The sequence below is a fragment of the Tenrec ecaudatus genome, chromosome 8 (assembly GCF_050624435.1).
Source record: "Tenrec ecaudatus isolate mTenEca1 chromosome 8, mTenEca1.hap1, whole genome shotgun sequence".
NCBI classification, from domain to species: Eukaryota; Metazoa; Chordata; class Mammalia; order Afrosoricida; family Tenrecidae; genus Tenrec; species Tenrec ecaudatus.
In genome coordinates, this window is record NC_134537.1 from 100,777,584 (window position 1) to 100,800,638 (window position 23,055).

The 23,055-nt window shown below is 45.9% G+C and overlaps 3 protein-coding genes across 13 annotated transcripts in view; 2 read left to right on the forward strand and 1 right to left on the reverse strand.

Annotated features, from left to right (window-relative positions):
* The window catches only part of NSD3 (nuclear receptor binding SET domain protein 3), a 121,302-nt gene extending 115,423 nt beyond the window's left edge, over window positions 1–5,879 (forward strand). For all 4 annotated transcript variants that reach the window (XM_075556672.1, XM_075556673.1, XM_075556671.1 and 1 more), the window contains 4 exons: window positions 1,812–1,953; window positions 4,298–4,404; window positions 4,989–5,193; window positions 5,586–5,879. In XM_075556672.1, coding sequence (XP_075412787.1) covers window positions 1,812–1,953; window positions 4,298–4,404; window positions 4,989–5,193; window positions 5,586–5,827 — 696 coding nt within the window. In that variant the 3' untranslated portion in view covers window positions 5,828–5,879. The remainder of the gene's footprint in view (window positions 1–1,811; window positions 1,954–4,297; window positions 4,405–4,988; window positions 5,194–5,585) is intronic.
* Window positions 5,880–11,848: 5,969 nt separating this feature from the next.
* Window positions 11,849–16,718, forward strand: PLPP5 (phospholipid phosphatase 5). Of its 3 annotated transcripts, none has more exons than XM_075556684.1 (7): window positions 11,849–11,962; window positions 12,059–12,167; window positions 12,501–12,591; window positions 12,971–13,034; window positions 13,457–13,581; window positions 14,221–14,406; window positions 15,700–16,718. In XM_075556684.1, the coding sequence occupies exons 1-7, from the start codon at window positions 11,886–11,888 to the stop codon at window positions 15,861–15,863; spliced, it is 816 nt and encodes a 271-aa protein (XP_075412799.1). In that variant the 5' UTR covers window positions 11,849–11,885; the 3' UTR covers window positions 15,864–16,718. The 3 variants fall into 3 exon arrangements, with proteins under 3 accessions (XP_075412799.1, XP_075412801.1, XP_075412800.1); XM_075556686.1 differs by having other exon boundaries at window positions 16,514–16,718; XM_075556685.1 differs by having other exon boundaries at window positions 14,236–14,406.
* Window positions 14,764–23,055, reverse strand: part of DDHD2 (DDHD domain containing 2) — a 35,677-nt gene continuing 27,385 nt past the window's right edge. For all 6 annotated transcript variants that reach the window (XM_075556677.1, XM_075556679.1, XM_075556681.1 and 3 more), the window contains 2 exons: window positions 19,576–19,682; window positions 14,764–19,230 (listed from right to left, as the gene is read on the reverse strand). In XM_075556677.1, coding sequence (XP_075412792.1) covers window positions 19,601–19,682 — 82 coding nt within the window. In that variant the 3' untranslated portion in view covers window positions 14,764–19,230; window positions 19,576–19,600. The remainder of the gene's footprint in view (window positions 19,231–19,575; window positions 19,683–23,055) is intronic.

Sequence of the window (23,055 nt, forward strand, 5' to 3'; positions counted from 1 at the left end):
CTTCTGTGCAGGAATCTTATGGAAGCAGACCTCCAGATCTTCCCTCCCAATAATTTGAACTGTCAGCCTTTCAGTCCACACCATGTGCTGAACTACTGTAGCGCCTAGGCTTAGTTGCTCTCTGGACTAGGGGCTCCTTGGTATCGGTCCTGATTTTCTGAGTACCCGATTACAGAAAGAGATGGGAAGACATTTGTAGAGGAAAGATAACCAAGAACAGGGTTAACATTCAGTGTTGAGTTCCAACTCTTATGCTTAAAAAAGCCTTGGCCCCAGTTTCTTATCACAAAAGGAGAGAATCAGCCTCATAATTTTATTATAAATCACCATTAAAGTTTTGTGGTAGCAAAATTCTAAATTGTTGTGTATGCTTAAACCGTTTTTGAATGAGTTAAGAAAATAATAAATGCTGTCACAAGAAGAATGACAGTGAAATAAGTTAGCAGTCCTTAGATTACAAACGAGAGTCATGCTTGAGTGTGAACTTGAGAATTTGTAGTTAAGTTGGAACAGGTGCTAATTAGCTGTGGGGCTGCTAACTGCAAGGTCAGGGCATCAAACCCACAAGCCACTCAACCAGAGAAAGCTGAGGCTGTTTGATCCCATAAAGATTTGCAGTCTTGGGAACCAACAGTTTTCGCTATCGGGTTGACTCGGTCTAGTACAGGAGGCACAAGTTAAGATGTGGCAGGTAAAGGTGATCATGAGTAGGGATTGCTTCAAGAGTTGCAAAATGAGAGCAAATCGACAAACATTAAGAGGGGTGGCAGGGTGAGTTACATGATGAGCTGGTCACACAAGGTCAGCAGTTCAAAACCACCAGGAGAAAGATGGAAAGATGAGGATTTCTACTTCCATAGGAATTATGATCTTGGAATCCCACAGGGGCAATTCTACTCTGCCCTATAGGGTCGCTATGAGCCAGAACCGACTCCCTTGGGGATATTTTGTTTGAAGAGGACAGTCCAGGGATTGCCAAAACTACAAATAAAAATAATGAATAGCATTAATAATGAAGAGCCAGGACTGTCTCTTGTTCCAGGCTTTCTCTAAAACTGAGAGTCCAAATGACTTTAAAAATGAGAAACAGAATGGCCTTATGTTTTATTACTTGAAAGTTTTACAACTTTGACTTTATAAACAGAAATTTAAGATGCCATGATTGATGACTGCTGGCTTGTGTCAGGGTACAGGGGCCCCAGGAGGCATATCTTGATATAATACTCTGGAGTTGCTAGCTTCTGAGGCTTGTCCAGATTATAGGGAGTTCAAACTAGGGGCCCCAAATGTGCAGGTTTTTTTACTGTATTTTGAACGTCACTGTAAGTGAAAACGGAGCAAGTAGATGAATGCTGCAGAGAAAATTCCACAAGGTCACCTTTCCACTAACCACTTTTGAGTTTTCTTTTGTGGCAGTCATAGGGGCAGGTGGCTCTCATTTTGCCTTCTTTCTGCTCTGTGGCTGAAATTCCCACCTGTCTACCCAACACTAGTGTTCCTGAGCTGGGAGGAAGGCTAACAGCACCAAAGCATCCGTTACAAGTAGTTATCTAAACCTGGAGCGGTCTCATTAGAAAATGTTCTTCCTATACCTGCTGCAGGCTAATTTTCTAAGAAGCTGAGTTCTTTAGTCTGTTTCTCAAAGGAACGTAAAAAGAAAAAATGTCTCTTCAATTTAGAGGCCATCCGGTAAAGAGCGCAGTAAATGTCTTAGGGAGTACCACATTCTCAGAGTTGTCGGTTGTCAGTTACTGCCTGTGACCATTGGCCAAGTCGGCTGTTTTATGTCAAAGGTGTCTTTCTTCCTGCAGGACCGTATAATTGATGCTGGTCCCAAAGGCAATTATTCTCGCTTTATGAACCACAGTTGTAACCCAAACTGTGAGACCCAGAAGTGGACTGTGAATGGAGATGTTCGAGTTGGACTCTTTGCTCTCTGTGATATCCCAGCAGGTAAGGTTATAACTTGCTCGCTGGCCCCCATCCATTGGGAAAAATATGTCCTTTGAAGCCAGGGCATTGTTCTAAAATGCATGTATTTATTCAAATACAATGCAAAGTTTAGTATTCATTGAGTGTTGCCTGCCAATAAGAGGTAACAAATCTATATCCTACAAATAGAGGAAAGAACTAGGAGGCAAAAGGCATTTATAGAGCTCTAAATATAGGCATTTACATATATAAATAAATTTATATATGATGGGGAAATAGATATGTGTGCATATATTTATAGGTTTAGTATTAAGATAGCAGATGGACATTGGGCCTCCACTCAAGTGCTCCTTCAATGCAAGAACACTTTCTTCTGTTAAACTGGCATTCCATGATGCTCACTTTTCCTACCCAATCGCTGAAAACAAATGTGTACATAAGCAAATGTGGTGAAGAAAGCTGATGGTGCCCAGCTATTAAGAGTTATAGCGTCTGGGGTCTTAAAGGCTTGAAGATAAACAAGCGGCCATCTAGCTCAGGAGCAACAAAGCCCACATGGAAAAAACACACCAGCCTGTGTGATCATGAAGTGTTGAAGGGATCAGTTTATCAGGCATCAAAGAACAAAAAAAAAAATCCTATCATTGTGAATGAAGGGGAGTGCAGGTTGGGGACCCAAAACCCATCTGTAGGCAACTGAACAACCCCTTACAGAAGGGTTGTGGGGAGGAGACAAGCCAGTCAGGGTGCAGTGTAGCAACGATGAAACATACAACTTTCCTCTAGTTCCTAAATGCTTCCTCCTTCCCCACTATCACAATACCATTTCTTCCTTACAAATCTGGCTGGACCAGAGGATGGACACTGGTACAGATAGGAACTGAAACACAGGGAATCCAGGACAGGTGATCCCTTCAGGACCAGTTCTGAGAGTGGCGATACCAGGAGGGTGGGGTGGAAAGGGGGAACCAATTACAAGGATCTACATATACCTGGGGGGTGAACAACAGAAAAGTGGGTGAAGGGAGACATCAGACAGTGTAAGATATGACAAAATAATAATAATTTATAAATTATCAAGGATTCATGAAGGAGGGGGAAGGAGGGAGAAAAATGAGCTGATACCAAGGGCTCATGTAGAAAGCAAATGTTTTGAGAATGATGATGGCAACAAATGTACAAATGTGCTTGACACAATGTATGTATGGATTGTGAGAAGAGTTGTATGAGCCCCAAATAGAATGATTAAATTAAAAAAAAATCTATATCCTACAAAAGAAAGCTTAGCCAGAGTCTTTGTGGAAGAGAGGCTGTGTCTGCCTACAATCTTGTTGGATTAATCCCCCAAATTACTGCTGTGTAATGTAATCAGATATTTATGTTTGAAGAAAATATTAAAAGCAATTAGCCTGTGTTACATCAACTCGTTGGTTTTAGTTGTGTTGCACACATACATGGGGCGGGGGGTTCTATTTGTTGTTGTTTACTTTGAAAGATCAGTGTGCTTCAAATGAGACATAAAAGCCTTCTGAAATTGGTCTATTGCTCTGTTTTCCCCTTACTTATCGAGCATTGTAACAGCCCAACTAAATTGGTCCTTCATTGAGTTTATAGAATGTGAAGGGGATATATAGCTAAAACTGATCTAAAATGGGCTTCTAAAACTGATTGTGGGTTGTTGAAGCCTAGCTAGAAGAGAGCTGAGGAGGCCTTAGTGGGTCTTTAGAACATGTTATAAACCTACATTAAAAGAATCTTCTCCTGCCTGTTCATTATCTAAACTGTTGATAACTGGAAGTTGTATTGTCTTTACAATGAGAATTGGCTTTGGAAAAGAGGGCTCCGCCAGAAGCCAGTGTGACCCAGACTGCTGGCTTTTTGCCCCGCTTTCATTATTTTTCACACTTCCGGGAAAGGACATGCTTTCTTTTCACAATATTAATTTTCACTGTAATCTTGGGATTACATTAATCCTGGTGGCCTAATGGCTATGATTGGTCTGCGATTCTCAAAGTCAGAAGTTTGAAACCACCAGCTGCTCAGAGGAAGAAAGATGAGGCTTTCTCCTGCGCGCCCATAAAGGTTGACAGTCTCAGAAACCCACGGCAGCTCTGTCCAGTCCTGTTGGGTCACTGAGTCAGAATGGACTCCATGTAGTGAATAATCGTGGGTGGGAATATTTCCCTGTGCTCATTTATTTTTTCCTATATTTCTTTTTTTCCCATCATTGCTTTCAGTGTGGTGGGGCACAGGGAAAGGAAAAGGCTTCTTCACTGAACCGTGTCTCGTTTATCGTCAGTATGTCTGTGGCAGCATTTCTCTTCCCCATGACCGGAGCTTGAGCACTGTTTCTCTTCCATTCTAGGGATGGAGTTAACATTCAATTATAACCTGGACTGTCTGGGCAATGGCCGGACGGAGTGTCATTGCGGGGCAGATAACTGCAGTGGTTTCCTCGGAGTGCGGCCAAAGGTCAGTCATGCAGAACCCAGGCCACCAGGAGAGAGAGGGGACGCTTGTTGAGGAGGGACCTTCTCAGGAACAGACAGGGCGGAGTAAGGTTTTCTGGACATCAGTGTGTTTACCAAAAGTCCACGCCGTCTGATTTTCCAGTCAGGAGTACCTCCACTAAAGCCTGTCTGGTCTTGAAATTACACAAGGGGGCTTGAAAATGTGGGTGGGGGGTATAGTGGAATTTTTCCAGAAATATTCTAGGTCCCTTCATACATATACTTGTAATTGAATTAGAAATTAATGACATACTGTTCAAACACTAAAAATGCATACACCTGCACTAAAAACCACTGAATTGTACACCTTAAAAATCGTCACTTTTGTGTGAGTCCGCTTGGGCTCACCAGCATCGTTGCTGTTTAAACACTGGTGCCTGTTCCAAAGCCTCGGAAAACACAGGCTTAGCTGGAAGATCCTGCTGTGAGGGCCAAGTCGTCCTGCAGATGCATTAAATGCTGGTGAGGTTATAAAGCTTTCCTTTCTGTGTATACAACCTTATACACAGCACATGGCCCTTAAAACTGGTCTTTTTCTCCTGCCAGACAACGTGTGCGTCAACAACTGAAGAGAAGGCAAAAAATGCTAAGTTAAAGCAGAAGAGACGAAAACTCAGGACAGAACCAAAGCAGATGCATGAAGATTACTGTTTTCAATGTGGAGATGGTGGAGAGCTGGTCATGTGTGACAAAAAAGACTGTCCCAAAGCATACCACCTCCTATGCCTTAACCTGACTCAGCCCCCATACGGTGAGTGAGACCCTCTCTCTAACCTTCCTCCTTGCCAACTCCAAAGACCTCATTCTGCTGGCCTCGGAAGGACTATGGAACAGGAAGTGCTGGGTAGAATGGGGAATGAAAATTTATGCTAGCGAAAAAAATTTCTTGCAGATTTAGGACACGCTACAGACGCGCAGGGACTGGTTTCCATTCATTATTATGGGTGGGTCATTGGCATGTAGGGTACTGGGCCTCACTAGGGCCGTGGCTCACGCACTAACTGTGTTTGGCTGACATTTGGAATTGGGTTCCCTTCTGACTCCAGTCCGAGGTAGCTGAGGTGGGATCTTGCGTTTCACAGGCTGATCAAGACAGGCACTCACTTGGATGTTGTCTTTCTTCCTCTTCCCATCCCACCGTAGGGAGGTGGGAATGCCCGTGGCACCAGTGTGATGAGTGCGGCAGTGTGGCGGTCTCATTCTGTGAGTTCTGCCCACGCTCCTTTTGTAAAGAGCACGAAAGAGGAGCTCTGGTCCCCTCTGCACTGGAGGGCCGTCTCTGCTGCTCCGAACACGACCCCGCCACTCCTGTGTCACCGGAATACTGGAGCAAGATAAAATGCAAATGGGAACCACAAGATCACGGAGAAGATGTAAAAGAATAAATGAGTGGTGCCCCCTCCTTTTTGTTGTTTAAATGGTAAAAAAAAAGAAAAAGCAAGCAGATCATGCCATTGAAAAAGAAGAGAGTGCTCAGTGTAGAGCCCAGACAGCCCTTGCCATCTGGGCTGCTCTGTCAGCATGAAAGTGGGGGACCAGTTCAAGCAGGCCGATGCCACTGGTGGTGTCTGATTTGTGTGGTGTCCTCCGTTTTGGGATTCTTTTGCGGAGGGTTCAGTTCTCTATTTTTCTTGCCCTTTATCATGTGCTTCAATGCCTTTGCTGTTGGAAAAAAAAAGTCTCAACATTTAAAGTAAGAAAATAGAGAAAAGAAAATTGTGTTCATGGGATGTTTAAAGTCTAAGAAATGTCCCTTGCATACATATGTGCATATAGATGCATATATACAGCCATCATTCCTTTATTTATTTTCATTTTTAGAGATTTTGAGGAGCATAGTTCAAGTGGTCGTGTGTGTGTGTGTGTGTGTGTGTGTGTGTGTGTGTGTGTGTGTGTGTGTTAGATAGGGTTGGAGAAAACCTTCCTCTAGAAAAGGGTCAGGTGATCTTTATATACCTCCACTGAGCAGTAGGTAGGCTAACTCCTTTTTCCCCTTAAGAATGGTTTTCATCGTCTTAGAAAAGGGCTCTCTGCAGTATTGAATCTGGCCTCTTAGAAAACAAACCGCCTCAGTGGGTTTTTCCTCTGTGGCCTTAACAGAATGGACTGTGTCATGCAAGAACTTCATCTTAAGAGGTCTAGGGTGTCGGTTTCTGTTTGGAAGGAAAAAAAGAAATGGATATGATTGTGGGTTTTGAAATGTTTTCCATGAATCGGGTTTTGGGGTGGATGCATTCATGTGGGTGTGAGCCCCCAGCTGACGTGCTGTGGTCATTCTCGTTTCCCTGATTCACGGATGAAAGCAGCTAAAGGGAGATGAAGGTATCAGGCCAAAAATGGGGCCAGAGAGCACTGTTTTCTGTCCAGTGTAAGGTCGGCCCTGATCCGACTTATGGGCATTTTATTGTCTGTCTCTGCTTCCTTCTATCCAAACATTCCTTCTTCATCTGAGCACTCCATCATGTTTCCTGGTTAAAAACTCCGCCAGTGAATTTGAATTATAGTTGAATAGCTCTTTTTGGCGGGGCTCCTAGTAGGAGTGAAATGGATTGGGACATCCCCAACTTGTGTGTAAACCATTTTGATGTAGTATTATCCTACACTTAAAACTGCCCCCATTGAGTGAGGGGAAGCACTTCACCCTCTACAGGGTGTGTCCGAGCAACAAGACACTTCATCTTTGCAAGCACTTGGGGAAAGTTCCCAAGAACGTCAGTGTTAGCCCGTGCTGGTCAGTAATGCTTGAATCCTTTAGCTGCAAGTATGCTGAGATGTCTGCCTACAGACTCACTTGCTTTAAATACGTAGGAATATATATATTCCAGTATTCCTTGTATGAAATAATTTGTTCAGACAGACATTGTTGTAACACTGTACTAAGTAGAACTCTAGAGTTAGCTTGAATGAGCGTTAACTTTCTCTGTGAATTTTGACTGCTTACAGTTGCTGGTACTTGGTAGCATTTATTTTCCCTCAAGTGGCACACCGGCCTAGTAACCTTCTGACGTGGGGGGTGGGGAGGGTGGATGGCTTTGCTGGACCTTATTCCTTCAGTTGTGTGTTTCTTTTTCTTAACAATTTAGAGCTCTTTTCTAGGGGGCTTGGGGGGGGGAAGAGGGGAAGCTGTATTGTGCCTCTGTTTCTTTTTTTGTATGTAAATGTGCAATTATACTGGGTTCTCTCTTTTAAAAATCAAAACAAAAACACTACAGTTCCTTTACTTAAGCTCCTAAACTGCCATTTGCCTGATTCCAGCAATTAACTCTGAGGTGAATCATTGGGCCTCATATGATTCTCTTAATTAGATATGGCCCCCGAAGGAAGAGCAAAATGGAAACATGCTACCAAATATAGTAGCTACCAGTAACATGACGTACAGCTCACCAAAACACTAATCTTTGCTTTTGAGCAATTATATAGTTTATCCTTTTAAAAATAATTTAAGAAGACCTAGGTTTTACTATCCTAAAACTTTATATATGTACATGATCAGTGTTTGCTTTTATAAACTTACTAACATGAAGGGTTTCCTGTGATATTCCAACTAGAACTCTTGTTGAAACAGCGTCCAACATGAAATCTTGTCACCTTGCACTGTTTGGGACTTAGCACTCTTTGGGTGGTGAGCCAGGGTCCAGTCTATGTACTGCAGGGACCTTAGGGTTAAGTGTGTTTATGTCCCATGTCTTTTTCTTTTGGGGTATGTCATTTCAGTGACAGGGTAGAGAAGAAAACAGCCAAACATTGCTCTGAAGGCCTCAATGAAGGGAGGGGCCTTTACTGGGCAAAAAAGTCCTTTTAATGACACCAATGCCAAGAAGTGCTCAGCACCCCTCCTCCCTGCTGTGAGCTTCCCGATGTGATTTTAAGCTGCGGGTTCTGGAAGCAGTGAGACCTGGGTATATTTCTGTGTCCACATGTGGCTGGGCACTCTGCTCGCCTGGGTGACTAGGAACTGCTCCCAAAAGCATGTGGCTTCCTCATAATCAAGGATTAATATTTGTTAACTTTTAAATTTGTATGTGGTCAGAGCACAAGTGGTTGGTTTTTATTCTTGTCCAAATGTGAAATGAATAAAGTAGCATGGGATCATGTTGGTTTTTTTCCCTCTAATTCTACGGCGGAAGAAATGAAATGTAAGATTGTTGATAATCAGTATGAAATTTTCCCAAATTGAATCTGTAACAGCTAACCATGAAGTTGTCCTGAGGGTCTTCCACAGGCCTGGCCAGAAGCAGGACAAGACCGCTGGGGGCGCTGCCTGCTACTGTGGGGTGGGGGGTGGGAGGGAGAGCAGCAGCTTGAGGGCTTGAGGCAGTGATTCACTCCATAACCGTAGGGTTAGGAGTGAGGTGAGTTTTATAATCACTTTTGTTTCAATCAATTCATACTTTATCTTAACTCAAAATTGATTAAGGCCCAAACTGACAGCAAAAGGAGAATCTGGTGGTGCAGTGGTTAAGCACTTGACAGTGAACCGAAAGGTTTGCAGTTGGAACCCACCAGTGACTCCTGGGACAAAGCCTGGGATCAGCTTCCATAAAGCTGACAGCCTAGAAAACTGCAGAGCAGCCCCTGCCCCACAGCCTCACTCGGGCTCAGTGTGCACGCGATGGCACTGGATGAGCTCAGGCTGAATCTTGGAATCTGAAACGGGCGAGTTCTCTGTGCTCAAGTCAGGAACATAATTGAAAACAAAAACAACACAACGATAGGGGTGGGTCGCTTGGGTCCAGCTCCTGGACACGCTATATTTGGAACAGTGTGGGCCATCAGCAGAGGGAGACTGTCCTGGGACTCGAAGGGCATCATGCTGGGTGGCGGCTTTCTTCCCTTGCTCAAGAACTGGGGGTTCCAGTTTGAGTAGTGTCTTGCATGGTCAAACCCAGATCTGCAGTTTGTAAAACAGAAATGCCATCTCGAGAGAATGTAACTCTGGACTGCCCGGGGCATTGTTGATAGTCTGTCAAATTGTTTTTAAAAACAGAGCTCATTTGCAATTTCTGTAAAGGCGGGGGGGGGGGGGGGGGGGGCTGCTCATATGTAGTGTCTCAAAGGACAAGAAAGTGAGTGGCGACATTGTGATGGCTCAGGGAGCTGGCGCTGGCCTCTGGGAAGTGGGCATATCACTTATCACTGGACGATGCCCTTCTGGTTTTACACGCTTTCTACAGGCTGTGGCTTCTAGCCATCCCCACCCGGCCGATGCTGCTGCAGATACCAAGTGATCACCCGGAACAGCTGCCTTTGGCTGAGGGCCACCCGAATTAGTTGGAAAGTTGTATATACTGAAATCTGACCAGCTTTTATCTGGGGGGTAGGGTACAGAGAGAAAAAGGGTTATATTAGGGCAAGGGAGGGGTATGATAATGTTTACCACAGGTACGAAGTAGTCACTTTAACACTGAGACCTCTGCCTCATTGAATTCAGGTTTTTTATGTACTTGAAACTCCTCAGATTCTCATTTTACAGTTTTTCTTTTAAATTTATGAAGTAGAAAGCATTGTTTGTATATTGTTTTAAAAACAAATAGCAGTCTCATATCCCCTTTAACAGGGGTTTACAGGTGAAGTTCTGTAGGAGGTGGGCCATTCAGAGTAGATCGCGCAGATTTCATGTACACACGTGATCGACACGTATGATGGCGGGACTCCTGTATGAGACACCAGCAGCATGTCGTGAATATCTTATATGTATGATTTTTATTTCCCTAAGCACTTCTTTCCTTTTAATCTATCCCTCTGTAGTTGAGACGGGGGTGGGGGAGGTGGGGGATGGAGTTACACTTAACGATACACACCTGAGATGTTGGATGTACCCTGTGAGTTTCACAAACGGTTTCCATCTTTCTGCCAGTCTACTGCTGGAGTGGTAATACGTTGAGGTGCTTGTGGCACTTAGACGGGAAAGAGGAAGAAGAGATTTACCTTTCAGTAACCTCTTGTCTCACTTGCAAGTAGAAAAGGAAAACAAACGTTGCCAGTCACCTTTTCAGTCCTTTTTCCTGTGTGGCATCACTGCATCTGCTAAGTTGCAGGCTCCAGTGCTCTCCCCCCCCCCCCCCCGCGAAGATGGCTCTCCACTGTCTTCCCACTACTGACCCAAGAGATTCGGAAGGGGTTCTTGTGGGTGTAGAAGTGGGCTGATGAAATGTACTTTGCCTTCCTGGTCATTAGCTCATCTGCCCTGTCCCATAACCCTGTTAAAAATGGAAATCACATAGCCACTGGTAACCAAGATGCTAACTGGCCATTACAACCAGCTAATATCGTAAGATTGCCTTTTTATATACAAAAGTGCATATTTGGAGTTGATAAGAAAAATTCATTTGTATCCACACTGAGTGATATTGTTCAACAAACACAGATACCTACAATTACCGTTTTCAGTTCCTTGTGATCTTTATAATAACCTTTGTAGATTGGTTATTTCTATACTTTATCTGTAATAAATTTTGTAGATCCTGTGAAATGTTATTTTGCCTAAATCACTTGAGACTTGAGTCTTTAAGAACAAAGCATCAGTATTCACTAAAGTCAATCTTTTTTGAGTTTCTGCGACTTGGCTAGCAGCTCTGGACACTAACAGTTGGTGTTACTTTTCCCTGGGCGGGGCGACCGAAATAGGGCATTACTGTATAATGACTTGATGTTGCCACCTAGACTTCAAGATATATGATATAGTTGGGGTTTTGTTGATTGGCCTTTGTTTTATTGCATAGCGTGAAATGTGTAAAGTTTGGTTAAATCTGTACATAAACAACTTATTGTCCACCATTACAGTATATTTAGGATTGCCTGTAATATTTAAGCTTCTTACTGATGTGTGTGCTGGTAGGAACATATAATTTTTGTACATTATATTTACTGAGATGTCTTTTTTATTTTACAAATACTTTGGAATTCAAATGTGTTTTCTGCTTCCGTGAGGATTAATTTGGAAAGATTTTAATGACATTCCACTGATTTCAGATTTTGCTTGAGATTGACTTCAATAAATTGTCCTGTATGTTCCAAATTAAGTATGTGGGCTTGTTTTTGTTGCTACAATTCACTGGGCAGAAGACCACCGGAAGAGGGAGGGCCGGGCGCCAGGACGACCCAAGGTATCAGCCTCAGCCCGCGAGGCTGTGTGTGCCCCCCTTGCAGATCCTGCGGCCTGGCTCCGAAGAACCGGGTCCCCACGAGGGGTCTGCTCGGTCTGCGTTCCCGGAGGAAAGCCCGCGGGCTGGGGCGCAGCCGCACTCGGCGCTTTCGTCCGGCTGCTAGCTCCGAGGACCCGTGCCGTGGGCGCTAGTCCTCGGAGCCAAGGCCAGCGCCCCGCTTCCGGGAACCGCTGCCTAGCTGAGCAGGACGCCTTCCCCGCGGGGCCGCCCCCTCCGGGCCACGTCATCGCGTCGGCGCGTCATCGCGTCGGCACGGCGGCCGCCCGACCGGAGCCAGATGGGGAAGGCGGCGGCGGCGGCGGCGGCTTTGGGGGCCGAAGTGGGCGTGCGGGTCGCGCTGTTTGCGGCCTTCCTGTACGTGACTTGCAGATGGGACGGGCGGGCGCCCACGCCGCGGGGAGCAGCGGGCGGGCGGGCGGCCTAACGGGCGCGTGTCCGCTTCCCCTTCAGGTGGACCGAGCTGCTCGCGCCCTTCCACAGGCTGATCCAGCCCGAGGAGATGTGGCTCTACCGGAACCCGTATGTGGAGGCCGACTATTTCCCCGCCAAGCCCATGTTTGTGCGTGCAGTCTCCCTTCCGGTCCTCGCGGGGCAAAGCGGGCGTCCCGGCGCCAAGAGGATCTTTGTGGGGAACGCATTGCGCCGTTCGTGGTTTTCCTTCCCAAACGTTCAGGATCGTAATGCGCAAACGTTTATGGTCTGCTTTGCGGGCGGGGGCGGGCTTGGCTGAGCCCCGATGCTCCGAGGGGCGCCCTCACGAGACTGGCCCGGGAGGGAGCCGTGGGCGGACCCTCGGCCCTATGCCAGGGCTGCCTTGGGCTGGGTCATCCCTGCCCTTCCCCTCTGAAGAGCCAAGTTAACCATTCCGTTCACCGTTGACCTTCTCGTTCAGGCCATCGCGTTTCTTTCTCCTCTGTCCCTGATCCTCCTGGCCAAGTGTCTCAAAAAGGCAGACACAACCGACAGCAAACAGGCCTGCCTGGGTAAGACCTGCTGTTGCTTTTCCTCTTCGTTGAAGGCTGCAATCCTCAAGTACTGAAAGCGGGGTGGGGGCCATGCAGGTGGTAGACTTCTCGCCTTCCGGCCGCAGCCCGGGCAGCCCCCACCCTCGTGTCAGGAGAGCTCCCCTGCTGCTGTGAACTGGGGGGGGCGGGCGGGGTTCAGCAGAACTGCTTGTCTGAGGCTTGGAAGAGGCCCAGCAGTCCACTGGAAACCATCCGGTGCAAACCGCGAGGATCACACGGGCAGCCCCACGGTGCAGGGGTCGCCCCAGCCATGGGTTAGACTCAGCACTCCCGCCCCCACCCCGTTTCCCTTTGAGGCAACGGGAAAAATACTAACAGTATGTTTCTTTCTTCCTAGCTGCCAGCCTTGCCCTGGCTCTGAATGGTGTCTTTACCAACACAATAAAACTAATAGTGGGGAGGTAAGTGCCAAGGATTAGCACCCCTGTATCTGAGATCTCAGCACCCTCAGAAGAGGTCAACGGCACCCATCATGTCCCTGTTTCTTGTATTCCCTCTCCTGCCACCACAGTGCGCAGGTGGGTCAGGGCGCACACTTCTCTGTTCTGAACATCGTTTCCCACCGAACCACAGCACCCTGGGCCCCCACACTGCAGCACCGATTTGGCCTCAAACAGAACTGTGTGAGAGTGGTGACCTCACCATATCCCCCACCAACCCGTTTAAGCCTTGCCCCTTGGAATAATGGTGCTGCAGTGCGCGCGCACTTCCACCCTTCTGCCTGGGATGCTCTTCCTCCACGGGTGCGGGAAACTGAAGACACTAACTGCTGGGAGCTGCCCCAGGCTCGCTCTTGTGTTCACACCATGCTCATGTCTTGCAGGCCACGCCCAGATTTCTTCTACCGATGTTTCCCTGACGGACAGGCCCATCCCGACCTGATGTGCACAGGGGACAGGGACGTGGTCAACGAGGGCCGCAAGAGCTTTCCTAGTGGACATTCCTCCTGTAAGGCCAGCACGGCTGCCCCCTTCTGCCCTCCGTTCGGGACCCTTGAGTGTTAACCTGGGGCGTGTGTGAGGATGGAAATGTGACTCCTCGTTACCTTATCTAGAGATGGCTCATCTCCCTGTAATGAGCTGGAAGGTTTTATAAGCCTTGGCATCAACATAAATATTCAAGGGCACAACAGGCGGTTCAACTTCCTGAGACCTGCATCGTCTTAGTTTTCTATTTGTATAAATTCGGCAGTACTGACTTAAAAATACTTATTGAAGAATAGCTTGGTGCCACACCAGGTGCTTTCAAAAGCATCTTAGGGTCTTGATTCGCACACCCCACCCCCACCCCAGCCACCCGTGTAAGGTGGGCACTGTTAACTTTCATCACTCCCCTTTCTAGAGGAACCTGACCCCAAACCATTGAGCTCGTATTGTGGCGAGTCTTTGGAGGCATAAGATTCTTAAGGGCCCAAAATAGTCCTTCTTTTTGCCCTTTGTTTGCTTCTCCCCCACAATCAATGATCCACAATAGTATCATCACCCCCCCCCCCAAAAAAAATAAAAAGGAAAGCTTGTTCATGCTTACTACCTACCCCCTATTTCAAGACAGGTGTGGTAACTTTCTTTAAAAGCCACAAACGGACAGGTTTTCTCTTTCTAGTTGCATTTGCGGGCCTGGCCTTTGCTTCCTTCTACCTGGCAGGGAAGCTCCACTGCTTCACGCCCCACGGCCGGGGGCAAGCCTGGAGGCTCTGTGCCTGTCTCTCCCCGCTGCTTTTTGCGGCTGTGATTGCCCTGTCCCGCACCTGTGACTACAAGCATCACTGGCAAGGTAAGCGAGGTCTCAGTACCATGGACACGTGCCTGACTCCCTTCTTGGCGCCCAGCTAGTGTCCAGAGGAGCTGCTCTGGGTTCTGTTAAGTGGAAGCCCCGATAGTGGAGCCGGGGTTGGGTGTGTGTGGGGGGGGGGGGCGGGCGTGTGGGGGGTGTGGGCGTGTGGGGGGGGGAGGCGGGTGCCTGAGAAAGCCTGGCTACCAGGGAGGGCTTGCCTATGTCCCAGTGTTTTGAAGTGACATAAATTCAAACTAAACTCCAAGACATTTTGAAAATTAGCCTCAAAGCCGAACTTCATCTTGCAAAAGAAATAAAAATCTGGTTAAGTCATGAAAGTTTGCTCAGAAACAGAAATAAAACCAGGAAATACAAGATTAGTAATTAAAACAAAGGAATCTAAATTGGCTTAGTGGTAACACTTTGGGTTGCTAACTGCAAGGTCAGGAGTTCAGAATCCCAGCTGCTCCTCATGAGAAAGACAGGGTTTTTCACTCCTGTAGAGTTAAGTCTTGGAAAACCCACAGGGGCAGTTCTACCCTCTCCTGCAGTAAGTGACAAAATAAAATATCCAAGGTACAGACTAGATTTAAGTAAACACACAATCTCCAGTTAACAGGAGCCCTGTTTTAAAAAATAAAATCATGTTTTGGAAATTAAGGTAATTTGCGTTCATTCCTTCCTTTGAACTTTAAATGGAGAAAGGATTGATTAATAGCATCAAATCAACCTTTGTGGTTACTCTGAATTAAATTTAAAGTTAAATGCCTTTGAATTATGGCACTGGAAAAACCTATCTGCCTTGGTAGTACGGCCAGAATATCTTTTGGAAGGGGGACTTCGTGTCATCCCATGCTTTGGACATGCTCGCAAGAGGGCCCAAGGACACCAGGCTTGGTAAAGCCCATTAGAAAGAGGAAGACCCTCGATGAGATGGGTGGACACAGTCTCTGAAACTGGGCTCAAAGGTAGCAAAGGGTTTAAGTCCAGTCTGTGTTTCGCTCCGTTACACTTGGCGTCACTATGAGACGAACTAACTCAACAGCACAACGATTTAATGTACTCCAAGGTTTATTATACTTGTTGATGGGTCTTGGTGTTTAGAGAATGGCAAATCAAAGATAATCTCACTACATGAGCAAACTAACAGCACAAATGGTAAACATGGAATTTTGGGTATTTGTGGCACTGGTAATTAGGAGCGGTCTGGAAGGTCGAGTCTCTGTGCCATGTGGTGGTAAAGGAACTATGGGAGTCTGAAATGATGAAGGGGCTTCTCTCTTCTCCCGTCAGACGTCCTAGCTGGATCCCTGATTGGCCTGGCTTTTGCCTACATCTGCTATAGGCAGTACTACCCTCCGCTGACGGATGCAGAATGCCATAAACCCTTTCAGGACAGGCCTGTGCTTCCAACTATACCAAAAAAGCCTAGTGAGCCCTCTCGTTTTGACGTTTAGAAACTGGATCTTCCCCAGTGAAGAATATGTGACTGGGGCCTCTCCTAAATCATGCACAGTGCTCAGCAGAGGTTAAGGGAGGGGCGGGCCTGGCTGCGTCCAGCCTAGCCTGATCACGCAGCCTTGCCCCAGAGGAGTCTGATGAGAGGGACCTCCTGAGCCCCCAGAAGCTAAGGCAGCTGGTGCAGCCTGGACTCCCCAGATCTACAGTGCTTTCACACCTAATTTCAATGCCGTTGTCCGGAGAAGTTTTTACACAGCCCCACGTCTCGACGTTGGATGCAATCATCAGGACTTGGGTCACCCAGGGCCCCACATGGAAAAAAAGAATAGCTCAATTGCTGTTGACCTTCTCTCGTGAGCCTGAAGTACGAAAGGGAGCCCATTTTAGCGCATCTGTCACACGACTGCAGGAGCCCTGGTGGCATGGTAGGATAAGTAATTGGCTGCTGACCTTGAGGTCAGCCACTCCCCAGGAGAAAGCGGGGACTGGCTGCTCCATGAAGGTGAAAGCCCTGAAACGAGGCTCTGGGAGACGTGACTCAGTCAAGCCAGCGTGTTGTCCTGTCTGTCCGAGTACTGGGGTCAGAGCGCACCTGGTGTGTGCCTGACACCTGTTTCTACCTCATTCACCTGCGGCTCACGAGCAGCTCTCCTGCACTCCTACACAAGAGCCACCCCGTGAACCACTTGGCCAACCAGCTACGGCGGAGCTCAGTGCCGAGCAGTAATCTGCAGGACAAATGGACATACGTAGAACCACCTTTTTGTCCTCTAAGGGTGACCTTGTCTTGGGAATTTCCCCCCTTATACTTTCAGCACATCATCCCCTTCAATAAAGATATTCAGATAATAGGTGAATGTGCCTTCTCTTCTACAGCGTCCTCATGCGAATGGTCCAATTTGCAGACCCTCCTACTTGCCCTTTAATGCAGAGTTTCAAACAAGTTGCCTTGTGGCCAACAAAGGAAGCAAGGAATAGGTGGGGTGATTGTTCTGTCTCACAATTTGGTGATTTGCCACAATAATCAGAACCGGGAAGTGGGGTAGGAACCTTGGGATGAGGAACTCGGAAGAGGTGCAGGGAGCCCTCTTGGGGGCCTGATGCATGTGAGTGGATTACTGGCAGGACGAGATAGCCACGCAACCTGAAGGGGCACCACCATCTTTGAAGCCCTGCTTTACTATCCTTCTGGATTTGCCTTCACTTTGAAAGTGATTCAGCTGTGTTGTCTACACGACTGACTATAAATATCTTTGAAATACTGAGCTTTTAACCGTAAAAATGCCAGTCAAGGGAAAAGAATTAATAGTCCTTTGTTGATTTTTTTTAACTTTAGTAATATGTAAGGGAGGAAAAATTTGTTATTGTATTAATATTCCTTATGAGGGATGAAGCCACATAAAAGTAGGCAACTGGCCCTTATAGTTTTATTTCAGTATTTCCTAAAGCTTTAAATATAAAAACATTTCAAAAGTGCAAAATATTAGAAAGCTAATCAGTGCTATTAATCTCTCCATGCACGCAATCTCTTGCTGAAGTAAGAGATCACTAATTCTGCAGCTGAGACTATGTACAACATAGTGCTGTGCTAGAGTTTAGAAGTAGCTTTGGTCAAGAGATTGCACATGATAAAACTGGAATAGTGAAAATAACACACACCTAAATGAGGTTTAAATCAAGCTTACGATCCCATAATGCCACAGGATGCTGGATGAGATAGGCTTTCCCTGTTAGCTGCCCCTGGCCACGGCCAGTGCACACACTGGCTTAGCCAGTCCTGCAGGAGCATGCGGTCTATCTTTGGTCACAGGGACTCACTTTTGCTTGTCCTTTGGCTTACCCATGAGTAGAACCTACTCTGCCGAAGAGTCGATTTACACTTGAAGACAGCAATTTGAAAAATATGTGCCCTGTGATAGTGTTGCTTATCCTCAACAACCTTTCCGTACGCTCAGGGCTTAGATGATACAGAAATGAATCATGTTCAATGGAGATGAAACCTAATGGCTTAAGTCAGCATTCGTCTACAGCAGGTGTTCAACAGGTTTCTAGCCTCTGAGGACATCAAACTCTCTCCCCTTCATCTTCAGGTGGACACTAAGTACCTACCCTTCCCCTCTCCAGAAAGGCATAAAGACTGCCCAAGGGATGAGTAAGCGAATAGTAAATGCCAGTAAACATCCACATATGCTACTCTCTCTACTGTGGAAAGACTCGCTCTGGCCAATGAGCAGGAAGACAGCAGCGTGGTAAGCAAATGCCTCGGAAACAAAATCCGCTTGCCTTCTTCCAGTTAGGCCTAACTGGATGCTGCAGACTCCGCTGCGACTGACCGACTCTGGAAGAGCGATTCCTGGGACCTTACAGGCACAGATTTAGTTCAGAATAAGTGGAATTACACATCCCCACCTCCAGCCATGCCTACCTGCTCAACCCACCAAGTGTCCTTTAAAGTCGGCATTCTGGGTCACAGAAGGCTGTGATGTTTTTACAAAGCATTGTTAAAGAGGACAAACACTGCCTTCACCCAAATGGATGGAGCAGGGACTTGTGCAACTTCTGTCTCACCCTAACTGCATCGCTATAAGATTTATTTTAAATATAACTGAGTAACTAGAAGCAGTGGCAATAATGACACCTAAGTAAAAGATTTAAATCAAGCTTATGATCCCATAAGAATATCACAGGAGGGTGGGTGATAGGAGGGTTTCACCCAGTGGATTTGTCAGTTTCTAGAACCCTACTCTAAAATAAGAGTAGACGCTATCAGGTAAGTCAGTCTTCATAGCAAACCTCAATTGAAGTGAGAGATCCAAGGGTGATGTGAAAGAAGCCCCACATTTCAGACCCCTTCGAGCAGCTCCCAAAGCAGGTCAGCGAGTCCTGACAATCACTTGTTGGTCAGTCTGGAGAGGATGCGGTACTTGGAAAGCGACAGCCCCGGCTCTCTCCCTCTAGTGCACACAGGAAAGTTGACTTTAAAAGCGTATCTGACAAAACCTGACCTATAGCCACTTAGTTTGGTCTCCAAGTGCAGATGACAAGAGAGGAATGTAGCTCAAATGGTTCTGAATACTAGAAAAATGACTAGCTGACCAAAAATAAATGCAAAACTACACCATCCTGAGTTGCAGCAAGTGCGGCACCTGCAAATGATCCCCAGCCATGAAGAATGGTGAGTGCTTAAATAAAACCAGTAATAGAGTCTCCCCTCTGCTTTTCCACTCCCCAAGAGGAAGATTCTCCTCCAAAACCCCACGGGGAGCAGGTGCCAGCAGCATGCAGGGAGCGGATGCAGCCGAGAAGAGGAAAACTGCAGCGGCAGGCAGGTGGGTTTCCTGGGGAAGGCTCCTTCACAGCTGTCTGGGGGGAGAGAGGGGACGAAGTCAGCATGCGGGCACAGTTGGGGGGTGGGGTAGAGGGGTACAGGCTGGGGCTTCCCACAGACCAGGGACACATCAAAAACCACAGGATGGGCTGTTTGAGACTTAAATTGTAACTGCGATCATAGTAACTCATTATTAAGATTCTGAAAACAACAGGTGTCATGGGGCAAAATCGCTAACAAGATGGACAGACATGCAAGAATCTAGCCCGAGTGAGCTACTGTACTTTCCCCAGGACTGACTGCTACCTGGAGTCCATCTGGAAATGCATGTGCCCCCTAGTGTGGGTGCCATTGATGCTGGAAACGTGACAAAGACTTACACTTAGCAGCCACACATGGGTCTTTTTACTGTAAAGGCTGATCAAGGAAGACCCCCTGGGTCTGGTAGATTTCCTTGAGGACCAGTAATACTGTGTCTTCAGACTCCCTGTAAAGGGGAGAAAAAAATATTTGAGAAAAATTGTATGGGATACCTTACATACATGATTTCACTTCACCACACAACCACCCTGCAAGTCCTTGTCCCACTACAGGGCATGCTGGGCTGGGGGTAGGGGGGCACAAATAGCGCTCCAGCTCCCGCTTCCCAACAGCCAGGGTCGTCAAGTTCCTCGTGCATCCCCACAGTAACAAGCAACACAACTTTTCCAGTTAACATTCCATGACTCCATAGTAATCCTCACAGATACATGGCCCGGGGATTTTCTGCCCAACAGTTCCTCTGGCCTGCACACAATCCATACAGAGACCTCCAGGTCCAGACGGCACTATGGCAGCCAGCACAGGCCATCAGCAGGACCGCATGAAGAAGGGACCCCTGGTGGCACCATGGTTACGCATGAGCTGCAACATCAGCAGTTCAAGCCACCCGCTGCTCCTCAGGAAAAGGGGCTTTCGACTCCTGTATACAGTTACAGTCTCAGAAACTCATGGGGAATTCTACCCTGTCCTGTTGGAGTCGACAGTGACTCAATGACAGTGAATTTGCTTTGGTGTGTGTGTGTGTGTGTGTGTGTGTATGTGTGTGTGTGTCGACAGTGACTCAATGACAGTGAATTTGCTTTGGTGGGTGGGTGGGTGTGTGTGTTTGTGTGTGTGTGTGTGTGTGTGTGTGTTTTATAGGATGGGAGACTCATTAAGAACCTGCGACCCGCAGAAAGCATAGTCCTTCCTTGCTGAAAGCAAAGAAGATTGGAAGTTGTAACTGATGAAAATCAGACTCCACCTTCAGTATGGGTTACACCGCAACAGTGAGAAAACAAAACTCACAACTAGACCAATAAGCAACGCCAACATTTTAAAAGCATGAAGTTGCAAGGATTTTGTTTTGCTTGGCTCTCGTCAGCAACCAAGAAAGTAGCAGTCAAGAAATCAAGTGATGGACTGCACTCTGCATATCTGCTGTGAAAGAGATCTTTCAAAGTGTTAAAAAGCAGTGAGGAGTGAAATCAGATGTAACTATGGTCTCTCCCCACCCAGAATAAAGACAAGTGATGGAGATAAGATGTGAGATGAAAGACTGATGGGCCACACTGAGACCAGAAGAACAGACGGTGAACTGCTTCCAGGGCCAATTCCTCTGAAAAGGATCACCTTAGAAGGTCCTGGAAAATATGGAACAAAACTCAAAATCATAATAAAGACCAGCTTTACTGGGCAGCTAGAGACTGGTAGAAACGTCAAGAATGACCCTTCATCAACCTTCTGGGTTCAGTTTTTCCCATGGCTCAATTTTCAGCCAAGCAACACACAGGTTTTTAACACTAGGAAAGTGCACACACCTTAGAATGATTGACTGTTTAAGATCAAAGGGGCAGCTTTGACGAAAGGTTAGGGAAGGATAGAAACAAACATAAGGAAATGAGCTATGTGTAGTTCACTGAAGAACTGGAATGAACGAGAGGAAACGAAATGTGTATGGATATACAACTGATGGTCGACTGCACATCTTCACCCAATTCACAAAGTGTTAGAAAGCTAAGACGGCCCTTTCTTTTTGGTTTTGTTTAGCTAAGATGGCACTTTGAAGACCTTCCTAAAACCATGATATTTTCAGTTGCCTCATATGCATGTAAACTGATGCACTTGAAAATTGGTGTTGGTGTATATAATATGGAATATACCATAGACAGTCTCAAAGTTGAACAAATCGGTCTTGAAAGAAATATAGCCAGAATGTTCCTTAGAAGCGAGTATGGAGAGCCTTCCCTCTCACGCCGGATGTGTCATCAGATGGGGCCAGTTCCTGGATTGGCCATTGTGCTTGCTAATGCACAGGGGCAACAAGAAGAGGACGATCCTTGACAAGATGTATTGATAGAGTGACTGAAAGAGTGGGTTCAAGTCTATTAACCTCAGTGAGGGTCAGTAGGATCACTGAGTCAGAGCCAACTTGACAGCAATTAACAATGCCAAATTCAGGGAGTCAGTGCTACCAGATAGCATAAAACCTTAATTAAACTCTGTGTTCTTGGTGCATAAATAGATCAATAAAAAAGAATAGGAAGTTGAGAAATAGTTCCCCAAATACACAGGAATATAAAATATGATAAAGTTAGACTCTCAAATCTAGTGGTAAGAACCAGAGAGCAATGTGGGAAAAAAATTAACTAGATCAATCCAAACCTTTTATTAGGATAAATCTGAGGTGTAAAATACTAGAATCAGCCACCAGAAAGATGTTTGGAGAGAATAAGAAATCTTTCTAAATGAAACACAAATTTTAGAACCCTGAAGTAAAGAAAAAATTTCACAACACTAAAGATCCTAATTTTCTATATAGAAAAAAATCACCAATGTCAAAAGATAATAGAAAGGCATTTGCAACAAACTAATCGCTAGGAAATCCAGCATTCCAAACTACAAAATATTGTTGAGTGAAGGTAACGACCTAAACACACTGAGAAAGAGCATGTTCACGGATCAGAGGATTAAACATTAAGATGTAATTCTTCCCCAAATGATGTGTAGATAAAATGTAAACAAAAATGCCAGTGAAGCTTCTAAGCAGAAATTGATTCTAAAACATTTATGGAAATAGAAAAACAATCTTGAATAAGAATAAAGTCACAGTACTTAAGCTATCTAATTTTGTGGTTATTATGAAGTTACATTAATATAGTGTCTTATTGGCATCAAGACTAATAAACAGACCAATGGAACAAAACAGTGCAAAAACAGATACATATATATATATAGTCAATTGATTTTCAAACCTGTGCCAAGATAATACAGTGGTTTCTCTATTTGGATAAACATTTTAACAAATTATGCTAAAACAATTGGATAGCCCAAATCAGATGTCAGAGGGATCTTGGCTGAACCAGAGATTACTAGAAGACATTTACCTGTGTTTCACTAACTATGCAAAGGCATGCAACAGTGTGATTAAAACAAACTGTGGGTGATAGTGCTAAAATTTGTGCTCATGAGCCTATACACAAGCCTAGGCAACTCCTTGGAATAGAATAATGGAATATTGCATGTTTTAAAATCAGCAAAGGTATAAGTCAGGGTTGTATCCTCTTACCAAATTTTTCAATCTGTAAACTGGGCAAGTCATCAGAGAAGGTGGGCAGTGTGCAGAAGAATGCAGCATCAGGATTAGAGGAAGGCTTACTAACAACCTGCAATATGCAGATGGCACAACCTTGCCTGCTGAAGATCAAGCACTGCAGCCTTCATTGTAGATCGCAACTCAGTGTAGAGAGGAGCAAACCCCTGACAAAGACTGGAGTTATTCAGGCTTCCACATCTTGCTCGGGTTCACAATCAGTGCCCAGGGAAGCAGCAGTTGAGAG